This window comes from Pangasianodon hypophthalmus, chromosome 5 (assembly GCF_027358585.1).
Source record: "Pangasianodon hypophthalmus isolate fPanHyp1 chromosome 5, fPanHyp1.pri, whole genome shotgun sequence".
In the NCBI taxonomy this organism is placed as follows: Eukaryota; Metazoa; Chordata; class Actinopteri; order Siluriformes; family Pangasiidae; genus Pangasianodon; species Pangasianodon hypophthalmus.
The window spans coordinates 11,660,488-11,682,771 of NC_069714.1; the positions used below are offsets into that span (position 1 = coordinate 11,660,488).

Sequence of the window (22,284 nt, forward strand, 5' to 3'; positions counted from 1 at the left end):
CTGTAACAAAGTTTGTACTAAAAAAAATAGGGTGCCTAAGACTTTTGCACAGTACTATATACAGTACTATATACAGTATATAGTATATATACTATATACTATATACAGTACTATATACTACAGCATATACTATATACAGTACTATATACTACAGCATATATATATATGTGTGTGTGTGTGTGTGTGTGTGTGTGTGTACGTATGAATGCATGTATATAAAATAGCATGTAATGAATGATCTGAAATTTGAATATGTCATCAATATGGATTTATAATTATTGGGTATCTTTTGCTTTTTACATTTTTCAGTCCTGTCTCAAATACAAGATGCTTCTGGCAGAGCAGAGTCCCTCCTGTGGCAGAGGCTGATGAACAGTGAATGATGCACTTCAGAGTAGGAGACTTTCTCATCCATACAAGGCACTGAGCCAGAAAGAATGTGCGGGCACATGCATGGCTCATATACTGCAGCCAAGTACTATGATATACTGAGCCAGGAGAGATTTCATGCAGCTGCTCAGCTAAATCTTCATGTCAGTTGTGAATCTTATCATATATTCTTAAAACATGTAAAGCCAACTAAGTTTTTCTTAAGTCTAGGTTAAAGGTATATGTCTAAGTTAAAGAAAAAAGGCATTTAAAATAATAAATAAATTAATAAATCAATACATCATCATATCTCCATCATCTTCATAATAATAATAATAATTATAATAATAATAAATTAAATTTAAGGACTCCATTTAAAGAATTTAGCTAGGCTAAATCTGCGCACAAGTACGTGCACAAGAGAGATGTTCTAGTTTCATATCTTAATCATTCCTGCTTATACTTGTAATAAAAATAGATCCAGATAAGAAACGTATAAATAAATTCTTTATCAATTTTGGCCCAGAGCTATAGGTACCCGCTCCTCCAAAGCTGGTGATAGACTTCTATTGTCTCCTGTCATCTCTTCATGGCTGTGCTTGGTGAAATATTTCGGCCTAGTTCTACATTTTAAGTCAAGCATTCCACATTCATCCTGTGGGATGGACCCTAAAGAATATTCCCTTTACCAACACCACCAACACCTCCACCACTAAAGTGTCCACCACTGGCTCGCTTTACAGCTGAAAACTTTGGATTGGGCAGTAACTACATCAGATAGTAGCCCCTGACAACTATGTCACAAGGATAGAAAACTGAAGCTCTTCCAGGGGCCTCCAACCTTCTCAGGGCTCAGAGCCTTGTCAATGTCAGACCCCAGCAAAATCACCGATCTGACCAAAGAAAAGAGGGTATACCCTAAGGCTCAGAAAAAGGGATTCTACTCACCATACTTTCTTGTTCAGAAGAAGGACAGAGGTTTCCATCCAATTCTAGATTAGAGAGGGATGAACTGGCTCCTAAAATCAGTGTATTGCATATTCCTACATTCTGACTGAGGTTTGCCTACCAAGACCAAGCACTTCAGTTCTACCCCTCTGCCTCTCTCTAGTTACATGAGTATTCTTTTGAAAAGCATGCACATGGCCCTGTCATTTCTGATGGCTAGAAGCATCAGGATACTTCTAAAACACCAGGCTCTTAGGGGAGTGTGGCAGGCAAAGGCACTTTGCTCTTTTCAAAAGGTTGTAATAAGGTTATGAACAGCCAGTAAAATGCCATCCATGGTGCTGTGGTGCACCTCAAAGTCCCATGACAAGCCTCTACTGTATGGACAAGTCCTCAACTATGCTAAAGGTGAATATGGTGACCATTGCAGTGTACCGTGGCCTATAGGCAGGTTGAATAGCCAGCCCCTACTGTGACAGTGTCTCTGTCTCATGGGCATTACTTAAGGGCGAGTTGCTCCAAGAAGTCTACTGCAGGTACTACTGCTACCTGTACTTCACTATGCACCTCCAGGACACTGGATAACTGCCAGGGTTAGCCAACATTCAGAACCAGGGCTGATCCAGTGGGAACTTGGCAAGAACTTTCCAAAGAAACAACATTTATATGACAATGGTATTTATATCAGATAAGCCATATGGTCACTTTGTAGAAAGAGTCTATCTCCCTCAAACCTCATTGCATCCAGGAAGTGAAAATCTGGAAACCTTCCCACATAAAATGTCCTTTTATATATAAATAAAAAAAACTACTATTTTAAAAAGTATTAAGATTGTATTAAGAATATTTTTAGAATGAAAATAGATAGTTTCTCCTATTGTTTGCATTGAAAATTGGAATTATTGTGTGTACTGTTAATTTTATACAATCATGTTTGCTCAATTGTATGAAAGAGTCTATAATCAAGAATGAAATTCCATAGAATTGCATAGGATGTTTATTCAAAATCAATTTGCAACATTCACACAAAACTAAGAATACATCACATTCAGAGGAACAACTGAAAAAAACAAAATCTTCTCACAGCATAATAGTATAAATAGTAGTCCACACACCCCACCACAGTCCAGGTCATCCTTTAAAAAAAAAAAAAAAACAAGAAAGTTATTAGGATATGTTTTTTATTTTGTCAAATATCATTAAAATATGTTTTTGAACTTCAGCTTAAAAAAAAAAAAACACAAAAAAAAACATGATGCAAGTATAATTAGGGGGCCAAGTACCAAAGGTGTGTAGGCACCCTACTGTTATTCTACCTTTTCTTATTATTATTCTTCTTCTGTCTATGGAAGCCCATAGAACCGTCTGGCAAAAAGTTGTGAAATTGGGCACACTGATTGGGGAGGGTCTAAGGAACATTCTGACCAAATTTACACCACCATCAAGTCAAATTTTGGCCTAATTTGGAAGTACATTTATGGTCATAACCTTGTGTCCAAAATTTAACCACCATCTTGGATTTTACCAAAAACTGTTTTTTTGCTACTCCTCCTACAAATTTTGTCCAATCATCACCAAATTTGGCACATATCATCTTCAGAGTAAGCCTCACAAATCATCAAAAGAATTTTGAATATTTCAAACGATTTGTCTGTAAAGGGCCAATGAATCTGACAGCGACGCTGTCAAACAGGAATTGAGGCTGTATCTCAGCAACAACTTTGCGCACTGTCACAAATCTTGGTAGACATCTTCAGGACCATACCCTATGCAACAAATTTCGCACCACCTACTGGTCAAAAGTTAACTTTTGTTCAGCATGTTATTTTATCAAAGGAACTCTGATATTCAAAACCATTCTCCCATAACAGACTGGCAAATGCATGAAAATGCAAATCATTCTTGAATCCCTTTGACTATAGTTATGGCTCTGCTTTCCTGTGATTGCTTATGCAACAACTGTAGTGCGTCTGTGAATGTGCGGCTCACAGAGTCTGGGTGCTTCAATTCAGTTCAATTTTATTAGTATAGCGCTTTTAACAATGGACATTGTCACAAAGCAGCTTTACAGAAATAAATGGATTCACAAAAATATATTGTAAATATTTGAATTTATCACTGTGAATTTATCCCTAATGAGCAAGCCAGTGGCGACGGTGGCAAGGAAAAACTCCCCGAGATGATATGAGGAAGAAACCTTGAGAGGAACCAGGCTCAAAAGGGAACCCATCCTCATCTGGGTGCAACGGATAGTGCAATTATAAATAAATCCCTTCTATTATTGTGTACTATATGGACAAATATGGTGCTTGGCCCCTGAAAATGCTGCTTGCAGCTTTAACTTATTATTTTTTTCTGGATAACATACGTACCAATGTTCTAGCCTCATACAAAGTTTAGACACTGACTCTATACAGCATACTGTTAGCATTAACTAGCAAATAATTATTTTGTTTAACATATAAACTGATATTCAGAACATATGCGGCATGGCTTACTATATTTCAAAAAACTGATAATGTTTATTAGTGTTCAGTTGCATCATAATGCATTTGCTATGATTACACAAATTTGAAGTTATATCAAACAATTCCATTAATATGCATTAAAGGTTTGTACAAAACTACTTAATAATGTATGCTTACCTCACAATCCAGTCCTTTGCAATTATATTTTGAAACCAAGTGCCCTCATGCACTCTTTGTGAGCCTCGATAAGATCTGTGCAGTTTTCTTCACCCTTTTCAATTATACTGGGGAAAGAAAAGCAACACATATCAACCTGATCATTCATATTAACTTGTACACTTTCAATCATCAAAATCAGACAAATGCAAATTCATCACAGCTTGGCTATAAAAGTCACATGTGAAGTGAAGCGACATGTGGCCAAGTATGGTGACCCATACTCAGAATTTGTGCTCTGCATTTAACCCGTCCAAGTGAACACACACCCGGAGCAGTGGGCAGTCTTTTTTGCTGCGGCGCAGCATGTTTTGGGGGTTTGGTGCCTTGCTCAAGGGTCTCACCTAAGTCGTGGTATTGAGGGCGGAAGAGAGCGCTGGTCATTCACTCCGCCCACCTACAATCCCTGCCAGACCCTTCAGGTTCCAAGTCCCAGCCTCTAACCATTAGGCCACGACTTACTACATGTTCTTTTACTTAAAACGATCAATATTACAATGTGGCTTTACTGAACAACCGAAGCATGAGGGAAGTATTAAACAAAACAAAACAAAACACCAAGGGGTACTACTGCTATTATCATTTCCCTTATACACAGCACATGCTTTTATAACACTAAACTGTTGTTGTTCTTCTTTCGGTTGCTCCCGTTAGGGGTCGCCAAAGCGGATCATTGGTCAACATTTGATCTGGCACAGTTTTTATGATGGATGCCCTTCCTGATGCAACCCTCCCCAATTTCACAACAAGGATAAATCAGATGATCATCATTCACTAGACTACCAACAAATTAGAGAACAAATAAAGATGAAAAAGCTAAATTTCCATCACCTATAAATTCATTTTCCATATTAACTATAATGAGACTCTCACACCCTCCCCCCGACTGGCTGCCCGTCACTGTGGACTCACACATCAAATTGAGGCATGATGTATCTGAAATGGCATATGATGTATACATACAAATTTCCTGCCAATTCCAACCCAGCGCCCCTAACACAGGGCTTAAGAAGAATTACTTGTATACAGGATTGTTAGGGTGACTAACAAGGGTGCTAGGGTGAATGTTATATAATACAGGATATTTTGTCCCCTGACTCAATGATCATGTCTTAATGGAATGATGTGAAATGTTGATGTAAATCTGCCAGCTCTCTTTACCAGGCATCCCTTGCTTTTTTAGTTTCAGGGCATGCACAGCACGGCTTCAGTGGCTTCTTCTCCTCAGTAGCTGTGGGCTCCACACTAGCAGCAGCTATGCTCGACATTGTCCTTTAAGATCAGCTGTAACAGCAGAACAAAACTATTACTGATGTTATGTATCTGCAAGCGTTGTACATTCACAGTAAAAATCAGCCCAGCCATATAATCAATCAAAGAATCAATCATGCAATCAATCAGTTCACTCACTCAAATAAATGTACGCATGGCCATATTGGCCAAGTGCGCATGTGCGTGACCCTTAATTACACTAAGGTCAACTGCGCAACACAGAATTCACTAACAGTACATAACATTAGTATCATGATGCGTTTCTATTCCTCAGACAGTAAGCAAGCACATTTATCTATAGTTAATGAACTTTTAGTGAGCACTCCACGTGTGAATTTTAAAATAATTATGTTAGCTAACCTCTAATGCTACTAATGATAGTTAGCTAGCAACTGCTTTAAAATAACACGTTACACGGACTACTACTTCCGCTTCTGAGCTCCAGCAATTGAACTGCTTAATGAAATCAGATTTGCGATTATTAAGAGTTATCAAAGCAAAGAATTAAGCCAATGCTAACTTACATAACCAGTAGTAGCGGTTATATGTATGTGCCCTTCCTTATACAGCGTGCTGGTGACTAGTGGGAGGGACAACAGGTTGCGTCCAAACCGCATACTACCGTACTACATAGCATGCCAAAGTAGTGCGACAGGACAGGTTTTAGCATACTGTTTAGTATGCTAGTATGGATGCCGGTGTCGCACGCTACTCTGTAAAACATCCGGGATGAAGGGTGATATAAAACCTTTCGTCAAAATAAAAGTCTTGTGACGTTATTAAAAAAAAAAAAAAAAAAAAAAAAACTTTGAGTTCTTTTTATGTACAGTTATTTTTTATGTTCTTGTTAAAATAAAAAAAAAATCAACTTTAACTGAAAACAGTTTTCTCAAAAAAAATTGTTAATCTGTTTGGCTCAATATCGCTAATGACAACGAAAAATCTTGTTTCTTGTTTTAATTATTTACGTCCTGATTTGTTTATATACACACACACATACACACACACACACACATATAAACATTTTCTGAATCCAACCAAACCTAGCTTCCTGAATGTTAGGGGTATACAATTTCATACAAAATTTTACTAAATTAAAGATCTTCATAGTTTTAATTGCTTTTTGTTTTAAGGAGGGCTGGACTGAGTCAATGTAATGTGTCATCTACATTTTAAAGAAATAAAACATTGTATTTTACCTAAAAATTACATTTATGGATATGAAATGTAGCGATTATTACTTTATGATTAATTATACACTATATTGCCTGACTATATGGACACCCGACCATCACGCCCATATGTGGTTCTTCCCCAAACTGTTGCCACAAATTTGGAAGTGCACAATTGTATAGACTGTCTTTGTATACTATAGCATTACAATTTCCCTTCATTGGAACTAAAAGGCCCAAACGTGTTCCAGCATGACAATACCCCTGTGCACAAAGACATGGTCCATAAAGAAATGGTTTACCGAGGTTGGAGTGGAAGAACTCGAGTGTCCTGCACAGAGCCCTGACCTCAACCCCACTGAACCCCTTTGGGATGAAGTAGAATGCCAGCTGCATGCCAGGCCTCCTCACCAACATCAGCGCCCAACAACATCATCAACAACATCAGCGCCCAACCTCACTAACCTCCCTGAAGACTGCATACTTTTGGCCATATAGTGTATATGCATCTGTGTACATATATTTAGGAATTTTTTAGGAAACCAACCAATACATGTTTCCATAATAAACTAAAATACTCATCAATATTTCCAGGGATAAAAGCACAAAGGGTTTGCCGGAAACGTTTTTACAAATGGGTAATACCAAAATAAATGGACAACACTCACTGGACATTCATTAACAAAGGGTAGAGTTTATATTAATGCTTTTCTGATATTATATTAAACAAGTTTTAGCTGGATAGATTGACTTACAGATGGTTATTGCTTGTCTTTTGTGAGACCTTTATTTGCAGTTTGCGTTTCCGCCAGCAGCCGGAAGGAGGAGCCAAGTTTGAAAACTGTATGGCGGCAGTTCGGTGCGTTCATTTATTATTGTATTTCTTCTGTTCAGTCGAAGTTTAGTTATTTCAAACTTATGTAACTTTGCGCTACATTTTTAAAACAAATGTAATATAGTAAAATAATGTGAAGCGTGTAACTTAACTGAATGAACCTTTATGTGCTATTATATATTAAATAGCAAGCTAAGTAGTTTTGTTTTGCTAGCGTTTGTTAGAAGAGACACTGGTGCTAATTAGCCGCTAATGTAGCTGGCTTACTGAATGACTGGGATGTTGTATTGGATGTTTACTGAATGAGAGTTTTAGTTGCTATGTATTTCTTTCCATACTAGCTTGTCTGAGTGTAGCCAGGCAGAAGATGGACACGTCGAGCCGCTTTTTCGCCAAGTTGCGGAGTCTGGCTGTGTTCTTAGACACTGAAAGAGCCAATCTGGAACAAGCTGCGAGCCAAAACCTGGACCTGGACGATGGTACCTCATATTTGGTCCTCCTTTAGATACTTTATATAGAGCTCAAGTTCTGGAGTACAGTCCTGCCCTACACATTTTTGTGTTTTCCTTCTTCTAACACACATGATCCAATGATTCAGATAATTATCAGCCCTTAATGAGTTGAAGTGGGTGTGCTAGAGCAGGGAAAAGACTCAAATGTGCATGACAGGGGTACTCCAGGACCAGGGTTGGGAACCTGTGATGTAGACTAATAGTCGTTTATTTGAATTTCTTGATGTGCCTTATTATCATGAGATGTTTTTAATTTGCTGACTTGTTTAGATGTTACAGAAAGTGGCGCAGTCCAAGCCCTACATGAGCTCCATTCTGAAGTTAGAGGACTTAAGGTAAGTAGCTGAGTCTTACGGGTTATATTTTAGCCTGCTCAGGGTTCTGGCTCTGTCAGTGACTGATATGAAGTAAACATCATTTGCAGAAACAGGTCCAAAGCCAAGTGGCATCTCAGGAGGATGGGAGTACTGAGCTGAGGAGCTTCATTAAAGCCTGCATGGTGCTGAAACAGCGGACTACAGAGGACATTGACAGAATTCAGAGACACTATGAAAAATATGGCTATAAAACACAGAAAGCCTCCCTGAAGCCAGGTGAGCATTTAACACAGTACAGTATTTTCAGTATAATGACTATGATCTTAACCCTTTAAGTGAAAATCTTTTTGTATTATTCATTATGATCTTGTCTCAGATAAATAGTCCTACCATACTTTGTACATACTAACTACACAATTTAGCAGCCCATCAACCCTGTCCAGCAATAGAAAAGGAACTGAGCGTATATCATTTAGGTGTTGATGTGGTAGTGTTTGTGGTGTGTATCAGGTACAGCAGTGCATAATTTGTGTTAATTACCCTCTAGCTGTTTATTGATGATCAGTTTCTGATTATAGATCCTAGGACTACTTTTAGCTGGATATTTCATTTGATGGACTGTTTCTCATTCCTGCAGCTGAGGTTTTTAAAAATCCCAGCAATGCTGCTTTGACGTATGTGTGTGCCTGCAACACACACACACACACAAAACCACATCACTACCATGTCTGTGGCATGGCTGAGATTTGTCCACTACACTAATAATATCTGGCCAATGATAGTCCCATGGTGATCCCTTTCTATTTCTATCAGAAAAATGGGGCAGACAAACTGCATAGATTCCAGCGGGCTATAGTCAGTAATCAGTGTCCAGAATTATTGGCATTCTTCATTAAAATGAGCAGTCTGATTGCATAAAGTAAACATTAAACACAGTAATTAAAAAACAGGAGAAACTATTTATCTAATTATAGTATTTTCTCTCAGAAATAGATGTGGTAAGGAAAAATGCAAATAAGTTATCAGTCTTGGCAGACTTATTTTTTTCATTCTGCTTTTACCTTTAATCAAGCAGCATTAGAACTACAATTGGCATCCTGTGTTGTGGTCAGATGGGACCAGAATCAATCGTTTTTGGTCTGTACACTATCAGCATGTTTAGAAAAAATAGGGCAACTGCATACAAGGAAGAGAACCTGATACCCACTGTAAAATATGGCAGTGGGTCATTGATGCTTTGAGGCAGTTTTGTGGCTGGTGGTTCAGAGGTTCTTGTGAAGATTGATGCCTTAATGGATTCTGCTAGATACCAGAATATTTCAGCCCAAAAGTGGTTTAGACTTGGCCATAGATAGAACCTTCAGTAAGATGATAAGGCTAAATATACTTTCAGATTAACACAGAAATGGTTAAAGAAACACACGTCCATTGTTTTTCTATGGAATGTCCCTCTATGTTTGAATTCAAAATGTAACATATTGCATGTGTTATTCTTTCTGTATATTCATTTTGGCTCATTTTCATGAAGGGTGCCAATACTTATGGAGGGCACCCGCAAAATGCACTACATGGTAGACTTACGTGATAAAATTGCCACTCCGTGTAGATGCGCTTATTACACTGGCAATGAAGTGTACAATTCTTGCATGTCTGTATTATATCTTGTTTTCTAGAGGTGAATTGCAAAGGTGAGGCAGATGCAAGATCTGTAGATGATGAGCCTGAGGAAGAGCCATCTGAGGAGACAGCAGGAGATGAAGAGGAGCCGGATGAAGCGCCAGAGTGTGAAACACCTGAGAAGATGCCACCTCCAGCTGTTGACCCCATGCGCACTCCACAGCTCTCAGATTTCGGCCTGTCTGCACTTCACCTGCAGATGGTGCTTGGCAATCCAGAAATGTCTCAAGATGTAGCTCCTGTTCCAGCTGTGGCTCTCACGCCACCATCGCTTACCATGACAATGCAGGAATCCCAGCCAAAGACACCCAAGTGCTCTCTGCGTATGGACGAGGAGGCCCTGACCCCTCGACTGGAAGACTTTGGTATCACAGAGAGCACAATGTGTTTTAATAATGATTTCACTATGGACCTGTTTCGCAAGAAACCACCGAAAGACAGGCAGACTAACAGGTAGTCCTCATCAATAGTCTCCTAAAGATGTGTACATATAGAATAAGTGAATTATGTGTGAACTCTGAATGCTTTTTTTTTTTTTTTTTTTTTTAATTTTAAATAAACTACAATATGACTGACTTACACTGATGTTTGTGTTGTATCTTTACAAGCACAACCCAAGAGACCGCTCAGAGACCACCACACAGCCAGCCTACAGCTCCATCTTGTGTCTCTCTTGGGAGGCTTTCTCGTGGTAAAGATTTTATTCTTGTGTCTTTCATCTTTTTGACATGATTTTCTACTTGATTGAATCAATTAATTTTTTAGATATTATACTTTTAAAAGGATATACTTACCTGCATTTTGTGGGAATGAAAAACATTCTCATGATGCAGTTTTACATGTCAGTTCAACTTTGAGATTTACCCCAATGTGCTACTCCTCTTCTAGCAGCCATGATTGGGCTATTCTAAGGAACATAATATTCCAAATTGAAATTTTTAATAGTTTTATTTCTTACTTTTTTCTATTGTGAAGATCAAGATTAGATGACATAGATTTATTCATTCTGTCTGTGATTGTTTTTAGGCAGAGTTAACAAGTAGCATAGCTGACCCCTAATTATTCCTGTTTTTGGTTGGACAGACAGTATGGAGTCCCCAGAGGTGCCTGTGTTTTCTACTCTGGAGATTAAGATGAATAAACAACTGGGTCAGTCATGTTCTCTGCCAAACAAAGTGAGTGATCCTGATTCCCCCTCTCGGCCGAGTGCTGCCGCTGCTACACCTGAACTCCCTATGTTTGAGACACCTTACATCAGCAAGCTCATCAGTGCCAGAAAGGTATGTGCCATGGATTTAAAGATTTGATGCCTGAACAATGAAAACTATGGAGTAGGAGGGTGCTGTACAAGATAGACATGTAAACTAATAACTGTAGACTCTGGATGAATTTGCTTGTGTTCATCTTTTTTGTATTAAATACAATATTACTATCATACTGATAGTAAATCCACTGACCACTGTACCTCTCAGGAGACCAAACAGAATGAAGGGGAGGGTCTCACAGGCTCACTGAAGAGCACGTCCTACCCTGCTGAAGGCCCATCTGTCACAGCTCCCTCATCTGAGATGCCACAAATGCCAGTCAGCCTTTCTCAGTTGGAGGAGACCACACCCGAAATGCCAAGACTGCAGTCCTTTTTTAGCAGCACTTTACCTTGTGTAAGTAGATACCCATCTGTTTAAGAATTTTTGCTCAACTCCATTGAAGCCTAAAATACAGACAGTCTGATATGCCCCATGATTGCTTTGTGACTTTACGGACATAAGATAGGGGCGGGTAGTCGGTCAGCAGTGACTGAGCCTCCCGGTCCTCTGCTGCAAGCTGATGAACACACTCAGGACTGGTGTCTGGCCACACCACGCATCCGCATGGAGTTTGATGTTGAGCCACGCACACCTGAGATGCCTGATATGAGCTCCATCACACAGGATATCTTTAAAGTGAGCTTTATTTGTCCTAATAATAGGTTCAATGCAAATGAGTATTTCAGGCACAAATCACATGATGAATCTAGTTGCACTATGCTTCATTCATAATTTGAAATAGTTTTAAAACTGTTATAAACTTCCTATTGTTAAATACAAAACTATAACAACTTCCTATTGTTAAATACAATATATTTAATAGTGAATGTGTAATGAATCTGAAACTGATCCTGGCTATGTTTATGTAATTTAAAGCATAGATAAAAGAATTTTAAACATTGTTGACTGAACTTCAGTGGATCTTGCCTGCATGTGAACTAATATATTGTATTTACTCTTGTAGCTTGTGGCTCAGGCTAATAATAAACAAACCACCACTACATCAGTACACACAAGCTCAAAAGCTAGTTTGAACACACTGGCCCCTGGGAAGGAGAACAGGTAGGACTGTTTTTCTAGTTTGATGCATGAGTGTCATTCACATACAAACTTTTTTTTTTTTTCATGACAGCTTTGTAGATTATGAGTTTAATGAGTTTGATGTCCTTTAATCAAGGATCCTGCAGTAGTACTCATTAAACTTGCAACCTTCTGATCACTAGCTAGTCTTAATTTTGTAGACTTTAAATCGACTGAGATAACCTACACACCTCTTCTGATCACTAGCTAGTCTCCTTAATTTTGTAGACTTTAAATCGACTGAGATAACCTACACATCTCTTCTGATCACTGGCTTGTCTGCTTAATTTGGTCGAGATTTTAATTAGATTCAGATAACCTACTCAACTCTTCTTCTGCTTGAACTGTCATGACAGAGCTCAGAGTGTTGCTCAGGTATCTGAAAAAGAGTTTCATGGACTGGCATCTTACATGAAACAGATCCCCCTCACCAGTCTCAACTTAGCACTCAACAAAATCAACCAAGTACTTGAGAAGCGGCGCACAGGTCAGTGGATACTCAGCCTTACCTTAACAATTTACTGCCATGGCCTGTCAGGAAGTTTTAGTGTAAATCTCTTACAATGTATTAACTATTTTTAAATGTATCTTCTCTGATAGACGGTGAGCCAAACTCTGAAGAATTTCATATGGAAGATTTGAGGAAGATATTGGATGTGGGGCCTCAGGCTCCCATGTACATCTTGTGTCTCGTTGAGCTGAAAAGGTTGGAGAATGTGCAGGGATTTGGAAGAAATGCAAGTTTTAAGATCCTAACCAAGGCATAAAAAGACAATTGCTTTAAGACCTTTCTGTACATACATACATAAATACATTTCATTTCTGTGCATACATACAGATTTTTTTTTTTTGCTGGAAGATTTGGGTTTTTTTTTTTTTGCTCACACAGATTTGGGTTTGCACTCGTAACGTGCTTTGCCACGTAAACAGAATATGATGCAGAATTCTCATATCTTTACACCCCATCCAACTGTTTTTCTGCTTCAGTACCAGATGTTGTAGTTTTTAATTATTTGGAGTATATTTTGTAGCAAATGTTTATTATGCTGATATTAAATTTGTGTGATTGTGTGTATATTTCTGGCTCCCCTTATGTTTTTATGTACATATTTAATCTCTAAATATTTTAGAATCACTTATATTAACATGAACGATAGGTTTATGTTAATGCGCTTATTGTGATACATTCTCATTTCTATAGTAACAGCTCATTCACAGGGATTTTTAGGGTGGATGCTCCACATAATCTAAGACTAATAAACACAGCCAATCAATTTTACTGAACCAAGACAGCTTAAAGGATCTTTTTTGCTCCCTGACTTTTGAATTAAAATCTTTGCCGTTGGTCTGTCTTCGTTTAATTTTCTGTCACTCTTCAAGAGTATAAGCATCAAAAGACTTTTTTAACATCAGTTTAACATTAGCAGTGTCAAAAGTAGCTAAGCTGCTAGCTGAAGAAGGAAGTGACAGCTAGCTAGACTTATAAACAACAAATTTTAGAAATGAATACAAATAATCAAGCAGAACTTTATACTTACAGTTTATTTACAATATTTACCAATTACACCACCACTGCGAGTACCAATTACACTACGGCTCAAAGCAAGTCCCACTGGTGCAGATAAATTTAAGTTTGAGATGTCAGTCATGTTCATTGCTGTTTCAGCGATTGGCCCCTTTGAGAGGTCTACCAGGTCTTCTCTCATAGGGAGAAGCTGTGCATCCAGGCAGGACAAATGAGGAGCGCACTCCAATAAAAGTTCAGATGTTTTTATCTCTGCAAAAACAAAGCTGCCCACACTCCATTCACTCACACTAAAGCCCTTGAGTCTGGGCGGGACTCAAAATGATGTGTTAAAAGCCTGTTGTCCAATGACTGTTGAAACACTGTGTACATGAATTTGTAATAAACAGCAAGAGATGCACAGGCTTCACTGTGTATTAGCTCTGTGTCAGGGGCTTCAATCGAGATTTTCATGCAGGCTGTGCTGCCCACCAAAAACAGTTTGTGTTAAATGAATGAACAGCGCAATATTTCAATTAGATATTTGATTCACTAAGATATTGAATTCCATTAATGCATAGGCCTGGGGAGTCTAAAGTTCAGCGGCTTCTCTATTAAGAATGGATGACCGGTGGCCCGCCAACCAACACATCGCAGTTTTTCCTTTCACATGATAGTGGAACAGTTAGTGTTAACACAGCCAAAATAAAAAGCCTTTTTTCTCTGACTGCACCTGCAAATTAATTTACAGGATGATATTTATTCATGGCTACAGACAAAGGGCAGAAAGTTAACAGTGGGAGCGGGTGATTTCAAAAGAGCTGGAAACCACTAAAACTTTTCGAAAATTCTTGACTACTTAGTCCTTTTGTTTAGAGTCCTAAAGTGGATTTACAACCAAGTATTTAAAATGACAATTTAATTTGATATTATGTTAGTTTGTCCAAATACTTCTGTCCCTGAAATAGGGACAATAACCTCTGATAAGGAACTGTAAATTCATTATTCACAATTACTCTATAAATGGATCTTAGCTGCTACATATTCTTCTGTATAAATACCATTGTATAGTCAGTGGGTAAATGGGCAAACAGTCACATTGTAATGAGCCTACCAAGTAAGAGGTTTTCTGATATTCCTGGTATCAACACTGGCATATAAACATACAGCAGAGAAAAAGATGTTCACATTATAGTAAAAGCAATACAGGTGAGTAGAATTTGCAATATCCTGCCCTAAAGGCCAGAAATGAAATTGCAGGTAAACCAACCAATTTTGGAGATTTTTTTTTTTGTAACAACACTTTGAGGCAGACCCCTAGTTTCAGATCTCAAACTATGGCTTCTCTCTCTCTCTTTATTTTTTATTTATTTATTTTTAAAACACAATCTAGTCTATGTTGGGGATTTCAACAATCTATATAGGCCAAGCAAAAAAATGTATTGTAGGAAAAAAAGATTTATTCAGCAAAACAATGTACATGGTGGTAAGTGAAGGTACTAACATCTTAAAAGTTCAGAGTAAATCTGTTTCCAACAAATAGGAAGCATAAAATGTAAAAAAAAGAATATTCAACCAAAACAAAGCCTTGAGCCGATTCGTCTTCAGAAGATCAGTATGGTCTCATGCGCCCTTGCAGTGGAGGAGCGCGGTTCGGAGGTGTGATGGCTATGTCCAGGTAATCTCCGATCTGAAAGCGCTGAGACTGCAGGGTCATGGAATCATCTGCCCCCTTCCGGCCCGACACTGTGGTACCTATCTCCTTAACTCTACAGCAAAACAAACACATGACATAAGACAAGGAAAGGTGACCACACACGTGCACATGTCTGTTATACCAATAGCAGACTGTCTCATTTACCTGTACATCTGCCGTTTTGGGTCTGGGTATACAATGGCAAAGGCAAAATGTGTGCCTTTCTTTCGAGCCTCCGGATAAACCTCTTTCACCAGGCTGGTAAGCTCTTTAAGGGTCGCGTCCATCCTGTCATGTAAAAATAACATGCATTTCCAGTTCAGATAGTATGAATGCCCTGAACTGCATGTTGTGGGAAAAAGTGTTGAAGTGCTAAGTCATTTACTGAGTTCAACTTAATTTCTTGAAATAATGAATTCTCTCATTTCAAAATATGATTATGAATTATGGAAGTACATCAGTTTAAGTGTTGGGATTCCTGACCATACTTGAGCATTTAAGTGAATTTCCAATGTATGTGTGTCAACTGGAATCCACTAAACTCAACCTCTGGCTTACTGGGAAACAGCACAAGGGATTATAAGCCAATGTTCAATAAATTAGTCTTACTGATAGATTGTGGGATGTTAGATATTACGTCTAAATATCTATAAATTAGATTGAAATAACGAGATATTTAGTCAAAATAACAAAGCATTTCAGCATTGTTTTTTCCAACAACAACAACAGTTCAAGAAGACAGAATGCATATTTGGAGAAGCTGGTCATGGTAACTTTCATCTCGTTCACAAAGTGCATTAGTTTGTGGAGATAGAACCAAGTGTTGCCCTACCAAGTGTAAATCTGAAGCTCGCTCGATGGCACATTTCCTCGGGCAAACTCATCCATTCGATGGTGTCTTCCATTATTAGTGGTGAAAACTCTGAGCAGAAGCGGGCAAGTCTGCAGCAACAACAAACACCAAAACACAATCAGCCCTCACGACATCAGCTCTATGGAGCATACTGATCTACAGCTAAGTGCATATAGAGCTGCAATTACTCTAAACGAGGAAGAAAGTTAAAACGATTTATCTATTTTAAAAAAGCTCAATACCTATATTTACTCGACGAGAAATAAATTTTCAATCAGAAAACTAATACACACAAACTGATGCGGCGGTGACGAGGTGTGTGCTTGCTTGCGTGTTAGCCCATTTTGCTACTAGCCTGCAAACAGGCACTCACAGATAGCATGTCTAGCTAACAAGCTAATTCAAAAACCAAAGTATTTTCCATCTTACCTTTTCTCTATCAACCGGCTTCTCTGGTTCCTTCTTGATTTCCTCTTGCGTAACTCTGGATTCCACAGCCATAGCGACTCCCTTTCCTCTAAAAAATGAAAAATAGGTTTAATGGCGTCCAAGCGCTATCCTTACCGCTGAGCACTGGACGCTTTATGATGACATCACACCGTCGAATGTCTTCTAACCAATCACCATTCACTAAACGACACCAGCAGATGACGTCGGCAGTATTTGTGCTTTTTTTATGGCTGAGTTTGAAATGGCTGGGTAGTGGACATGTAGTGCACTACTCAGCCACAGGAATCCGTTATATTCCTACTGTATGTTGTGCAGTATGTAGGGAATAAGGAGCCGTTAGACATTCCGCCTACAGTAGTACCCCCACCGACATTTTGGGAGTCAGAATATAAACATTGTCACTGTAAGCCTATATGTTTTGGGCTTTTTGGTGGGTTTAATATGGTTCACACGTGCGTGGTGGCGGGGTGTCGGAACAGGAGGACGCCCGGTACCGCGTTATCCTTCTACAGGTTTCCGCGCGATCCGGAGAGGAAGCAGCGCTGGATTGCTGCTGTGAACCGTAAGGGCTGGGTGCCAAACGAGGGCAGCAGACTCTGCAGTACCCACTTCATTTCAGGTAGTCTATTGAAAGAAAGTTGTCTAACATATACTCAATCCACAGGTGATCACAGGTCATCCATCATTTCATAACTGATCATGTGTAAGTAAAATCACGTGACAGAACGAAACGTCTTCTCAGCACGTGTATTTCTGTATTTATTTTCTCTGAGTTTGCTGATCATTGCCTTGTTGCATCGCAGGTAAACAAGTGAAGAATCCTAGATCTCCAGACTACGTCCCTTCAGTTTTCACCTCTGCTACACTATCCCCAAACATTAAAGAAGCAAATGCTTTTGAGCCATATGACAAACAAGAAGCACAAGTTGAGGCTGCAAATGCCTTACTTTTCCTACAAGGACAGGGACGTTTTAATGAAGGCCATAGCCATAACCAGTGTCAAGGTGAGCCTGAAAGCACATCGTCTTGTCTGAACAGCGATGATGAAAGAAAGGATGCTGAAGGGACGGAAGAAATTGTATCAGAAAGTGAAAACGAGAGCAACGAAGAAGAGCCACCCAGAAACAGTTTCGCAAAGTCTGTCATTTATGAGGCCAAAGTAAATGCCCTGAGGAAAGAGAATATGAAACTGAAGGAGTCCTTAGAGAAGATGTCGCTCACTGAAGCCTCTTTTAAGAATGATCCAGAAAAGGTTCAGTTCTATACAGGATTGCCAAACTATTTTGTCTTCGAGACGGTAATGTGGCTTCTTGTGCCGCATATGAAAGGGGACAAAAATGCAAAGCTTTCAAACTTCCAGCAATTACTTTTGACTTTAATGAGACTCAGGCTTGATCTTAGGAATCAGGACTTGGCTTACCGTTTTGGAGTTAAAGTTTCCACAGTAACCAGGACTGTTCATCGAATCATCAACATAATGTTTACCACGCTGGTACCCACTGCTGTATTCTGGCCGTCTAGAGTGGAACTCCGGAAAAACTTGCCAGAAGCTGTGAAGTGTACACATCCAGACTGCGCTGTGATTATAGACTGCTTTACAGTATCACTTGAAAAAGCAGTCAGTATAGATACACATCGTCAAGGTGCAAGAGCAATAAGGGAGGTGAACACTTCATCACCACAGCCTGCTTTTATCAGTGAGCTCAAATACGTGATTGGTGTTGCCCCCCAGGGGGCGGTCATGTTCGTCTCCAGAGGAGCACCCGGCAACGTTAGCGATAAGACTCTGGTCGAGAGTTGCGGTTTCCTTCATAAGCTCCTGCCTGGAGATGTGGTTCTGGCTGAACGTGATTTTGAAATTAAGGACTTGGTGGGAGCTCACAGAGCTGAGCTCACCATCACTAGTAGTGAACTTCATGAGACTGACCGGAGTAACCAGAACCCAAGAGATGAAGCTTCTCTGGCAGCTACAGAAAGAATGAATGTGTACAGGCATGTGGAACGGGTGATACAAATGGTCAAAAAGAGATATTCTATGCTGACTGGCCCAGTAGAGAGCGCTTTTACAGTCGTAGATCGGAGCACCAATGTGACCACTTTTGACAAGATGGTACAGGTTGCATGTGCCTTAAATAACCTGTGTATTTCTGCTGTTCCACTTGATTGACTTGCATCCTAAAATATGGAAAACATCAGGAGGATACATAATGTTACTCAAGGGATCGCAATTAATAGGCTTTTTATGGTAACACATATTGTAGCCATTTCAATTGTTTCCGTTCATACTGAGCCTGTAGTTGTATCATGTGACATGAGTAAGGGAGGGTGAAGGCTGCACGTTGCATGTAAAGCCTAACTTGTCATCTATCTAAACCACTATGAACCTTTAGCAGCTGGCACATGGATCACAGTGAAAATATGTATTCTCAAACTAGAACTTGTCCGATCGTTTCTGGCAACAAAGTGCACCTGAGATTAAATCCAACCACTGAATTTGTTTGCAATTATTTGTTATTTATTTATGAAATATATGCAACTCATGCCTAGCTCCTTACAAGGGTTTTTGCAGTACTGTATTATTTTAATCATCCCAAGGACAAAACATTTTAATGCCACTCCCTTAAGTATAACCCTGGACTGAGTTCAGGCCTTGCAAGTTGTCAGTATCATGTGATTGAGCATTCTATGCATAGTTTGATATAAGAATGCTAATGTTCAGATAGATCCTTTATTGAATAAGTATCTCACCATACAGCTGGGGTCATAAGTTTACATACACCTTGCAGAATCTGCAAAATGTTAATAATAAAAAATATGTAATATAAAAAAATTGTTAATAAAATATGTTAATAAAAAATTTGCATTTGGACTAATTAATTGGACTCTTAATCTCAGGATTGTGGGTTTGAGCCCCACGCTGGGCTCCAACCCCAGCCACTGGGGGCGCACAGGCTAGTGCACTCTCAGTGCCGGTCCCAAGCCCGATAAATGGAGAGGGTTGTGTCAGGAAGGGCATCTGGCATAAAACCTGTGCCAAATCACGTAAAACCTGTGCCTAACGGGAGGAGCCGGAAGAACAACAACATAAAAATTGCTTTTTTAAATTTTAAAAAAAATTTTTTTTTTTATTTAGTACTGCCCCGAATAAGCTATTTCACATAACAGATGTTTACATATAATCCACAAGACAAAAGAATACCTGAATTATACAAATGAACCAGTTAAAAAGTTTACATACACCTGATTCTTAATACTGTGTGCTGTTACCTGGATGATCAACAACTGTTTTTATGTTTTGTGATAGTTGTTCTTGACTCTTGTTCTTCAGAAAAATCCTCCAGGTCCAGCACATTCTTTGCTTTTCCATCATCTTTTGCATATTTGACCCCTTTCCAACAGTGTCTATATGATGTTGAGAGCCATCTTTTCACACTGAGGACAGCTGAGGGACTCGTACACAACTATTACAAACATTCACTGATACTTAAGAAGGCAACACGATATATTAAGAGCCAGGGGGGTGTAAACTTTTGAACAGGATGTTCGGTGTAAATTGTTATTTTGTTTAAAGATCTTTTTTTTTTATTTAGTACTGCCTTTCCAAAGCTGCATAAGGTATTTTCATGTTTCCCAGAAGACAAAATAATAACAATTTACACCAATCATCCTTTTCAAAAATTTAAACACCCTCCTGCCTCTTAATGTAGTATGTTTCCTTCTTGAGCATCAGTGAATGTTTGTAACTTTTGTAATAGTTGTGTACGAGTCCCTCAGTTGTCCTCAGTGTGAAAAGATGAATCTCAACATCATATAGCCGCTGTTGGAAAGGGGTCAAATATGCAGAAGATGATGGAAAAGCAAAGAATGTGCAGGACTTGGAGGATTTTTCTGAAGAACAGCGGGCAGTTTAATTGCTCAGGACAAACAAGGGACTCGTGAACAACTATCACAAAACATAAAAACAGTCGTTGATCATCGAGGTAACAACACAGTATTAAGAATCAGGTGTATGTAAACTTTTGAACTGGTTCATTTGTATAAATTCAGTTATTCTTTTGTCTTATGGACTATATATAAACATCTGCTATGTGAAATAGCTTATTCAGGGCAGTACTAAATAAAAAATAAAATGCAATTTTTATGATTCCTCTTATTTTGTTTTCTGAATTATTAACATTTTGCAGATTCTGTAAGGCATAGGTAAATTTATGATCCCAACTGTATCTCTAGAGTAGACTCTATAGCCAGGAAAGATAGCTGTTCTCATGTACTAGTGCCTTAGCTCAGTGGTTCTCAAAGTGGAGTCTGGTTTGTTTACAGTGGCAGAAATCACAACCCACTATTGTCAATGCTATTACATTTATCACTGACTTATTATAGTTAGTATAGTATAAGTAACTTATTGAGGTTTGGATTAAACCCATTCAAGAACTGAAAGACTGTAATGTTGACTTGGACCTAATGTGGTCTCACATTGGAAAGTTCAGGAATAAAAACCTCTGTGGCTCCAATAAATAGCCTAGATATGGTACATATTGAAGGGTTGGATTACATTCATAAAATAAATCTGTGTTGAGGGGGTCACTGGAATTTATTGCACAGCTAAAAGCTTCCCCGACTGCAAAAAGTTTGAGAACTCCTGCTTTATAATGGCTATACAGTATAGTGAAAAACAGCTATTGTTGTGGGATAGATGTGATATGTGGAAAAAGGGTTTTGCATCAGGCTCTTACAGTCTAAAGTCATCAAACTTTAATGATCATGTCAAACTGTCATTCTGCTTCAGCACCAAGTTACCAGTAAGACAAAAGTTAATGCTGCATAATAGGTTCTTATTTGTACTGTCATTCCTTATATAGGCACTAATACACTATTTTATAGTATGTACGCTGGATATAGTATATATGCCTTATGCATTAGCATATGATCAGTTTGGGCATTAAGAGCCAATGAGCTGTATTAGCTGCACATTATTAGCATTGCCTTGTGTTCTGACATGGCTAAGCCCCATCACTGCATTTTGCTCTGTTTGTATGACTGCTAAGAAAAAATTATGGTGCACTCAGAGATTTTGTAATCAAGTATTGCTTACAATTAATGTCTATGTGTTTATAGCTCTTAGATTTTGCACTAATTATACAGTGGAGTCCAAAAGTCTGAGACCAGATTAAAAACCTGGGATTTGTTTTCATTTAAAACTGGAAATAAACAGAAAGTTTTAGAATCTTAAAAAAAAGAAAAAAGGAAATGTTCAATAGCTTACTTATCCAGTATTCAAGATGTTGCATAATTTCTAGGCCACTATTTAAATTTAAGCAAATTTGTCATATTGAGCATGTTAACACCTTTGGGCAAAAGGTCAGATTTTCTTTGAGTCTTATCCCTTCCATTGAAGCACGAGTTCAGACGACACTCTGATGGATTTGGTGTAACATGGATCGTCAGGTTTTACACAAACTTGTGGCATCTTTGTCAGCTCAAGTGCATGCTCTTGTTAAAGAAAAAAGGGGACAATAAATATTTCTAAGATTCTACTTTTCCCAGGTTGGTGCTGATAATATTATTTGTAATGAAAACCTTTGTATTAAATTAGAAATAGGAAATACCA

The 22,284-nt window shown here is 38.6% G+C and overlaps 4 protein-coding genes across 7 annotated transcripts; 2 read left to right on the forward strand and 2 right to left on the reverse strand.

Moving 5' to 3' along the window:
* Positions 1-2,296: 2,296 nt before the first annotated feature.
* Positions 2,297-7,273, reverse strand: LOC113546407 (cytochrome c oxidase copper chaperone). Of its 3 annotated transcripts, none has more exons than XM_026946282.3 (4): positions 7,201-7,273; positions 5,163-5,285; positions 3,963-4,069; positions 2,297-2,453 (listed from the first exon to the last, which is right to left on the reverse strand). In XM_026946282.3, exons 2-3 carry the CDS (start codon positions 5,267-5,269, stop codon positions 3,985-3,987), a joined length of 192 nt encoding a protein of 63 aa, XP_026802083.1. In that variant the 5' UTR covers positions 5,270-5,285; positions 7,201-7,273; the 3' UTR covers positions 2,297-2,453; positions 3,963-3,984. The 3 variants fall into 3 exon arrangements, with proteins under 3 accessions (XP_026802083.1, XP_026802073.1, XP_026802092.1); XM_026946272.3 differs by lacking the exon at positions 7,201-7,273 and adding an exon at positions 5,798-5,957; XM_026946291.3 differs by lacking the exon at positions 7,201-7,273 and adding an exon at positions 5,634-5,780.
* ska3 (spindle and kinetochore associated complex subunit 3) lies at positions 7,224-13,250 on the forward strand. The gene is made up of 12 exons (XM_026946258.3): positions 7,224-7,304; positions 7,622-7,759; positions 8,063-8,127; positions 8,217-8,385; positions 9,783-10,239; positions 10,395-10,477; positions 10,870-11,066; positions 11,259-11,447; positions 11,556-11,729; positions 12,058-12,155; positions 12,530-12,660; positions 12,774-13,250. Exons 2-12 carry the CDS (start codon positions 7,648-7,650, stop codon positions 12,938-12,940), a joined length of 1,842 nt encoding a protein of 613 aa, XP_026802059.3. The 5' UTR covers positions 7,224-7,304; positions 7,622-7,647; the 3' UTR covers positions 12,941-13,250.
* Positions 13,251-15,117: 1,867 nt separating this feature from the next.
* Positions 15,118-16,850, reverse strand: sap18 (Sin3A-associated protein). The gene is made up of 4 exons (XM_026912786.3): positions 16,656-16,850; positions 16,206-16,315; positions 15,539-15,661; positions 15,118-15,446 (listed from the first exon to the last, which is right to left on the reverse strand). Exons 1-4 carry the CDS (start codon positions 16,725-16,727, stop codon positions 15,290-15,292), a joined length of 462 nt encoding a protein of 153 aa, XP_026768587.1. The 5' UTR covers positions 16,728-16,850; the 3' UTR covers positions 15,118-15,289.
* Positions 16,851-16,912: 62 nt separating this feature from the next.
* On the forward strand, positions 16,913-20,461 carry LOC113526053 (uncharacterized). 2 transcript variants are annotated; one of them, XM_026912810.3, is made up of 3 exons: positions 16,913-17,238; positions 17,341-17,379; positions 17,480-20,461. In XM_026912810.3, the coding sequence occupies exons 2-3, from the start codon at positions 17,376-17,378 to the stop codon at positions 18,841-18,843; spliced, it is 1,368 nt and encodes a 455-aa protein (XP_026768611.3). In that variant the 5' UTR covers positions 16,913-17,238; positions 17,341-17,375; the 3' UTR covers positions 18,844-20,461. The 2 variants fall into 2 exon arrangements, with proteins under 2 accessions (XP_026768611.3, XP_026768610.3); XM_026912809.3 differs by lacking the exon at positions 17,341-17,379 and having other exon boundaries at positions 16,913-17,295; positions 17,480-20,460.
* The last annotated feature ends 1,823 nt before the right edge of the window (positions 20,462-22,284 follow it).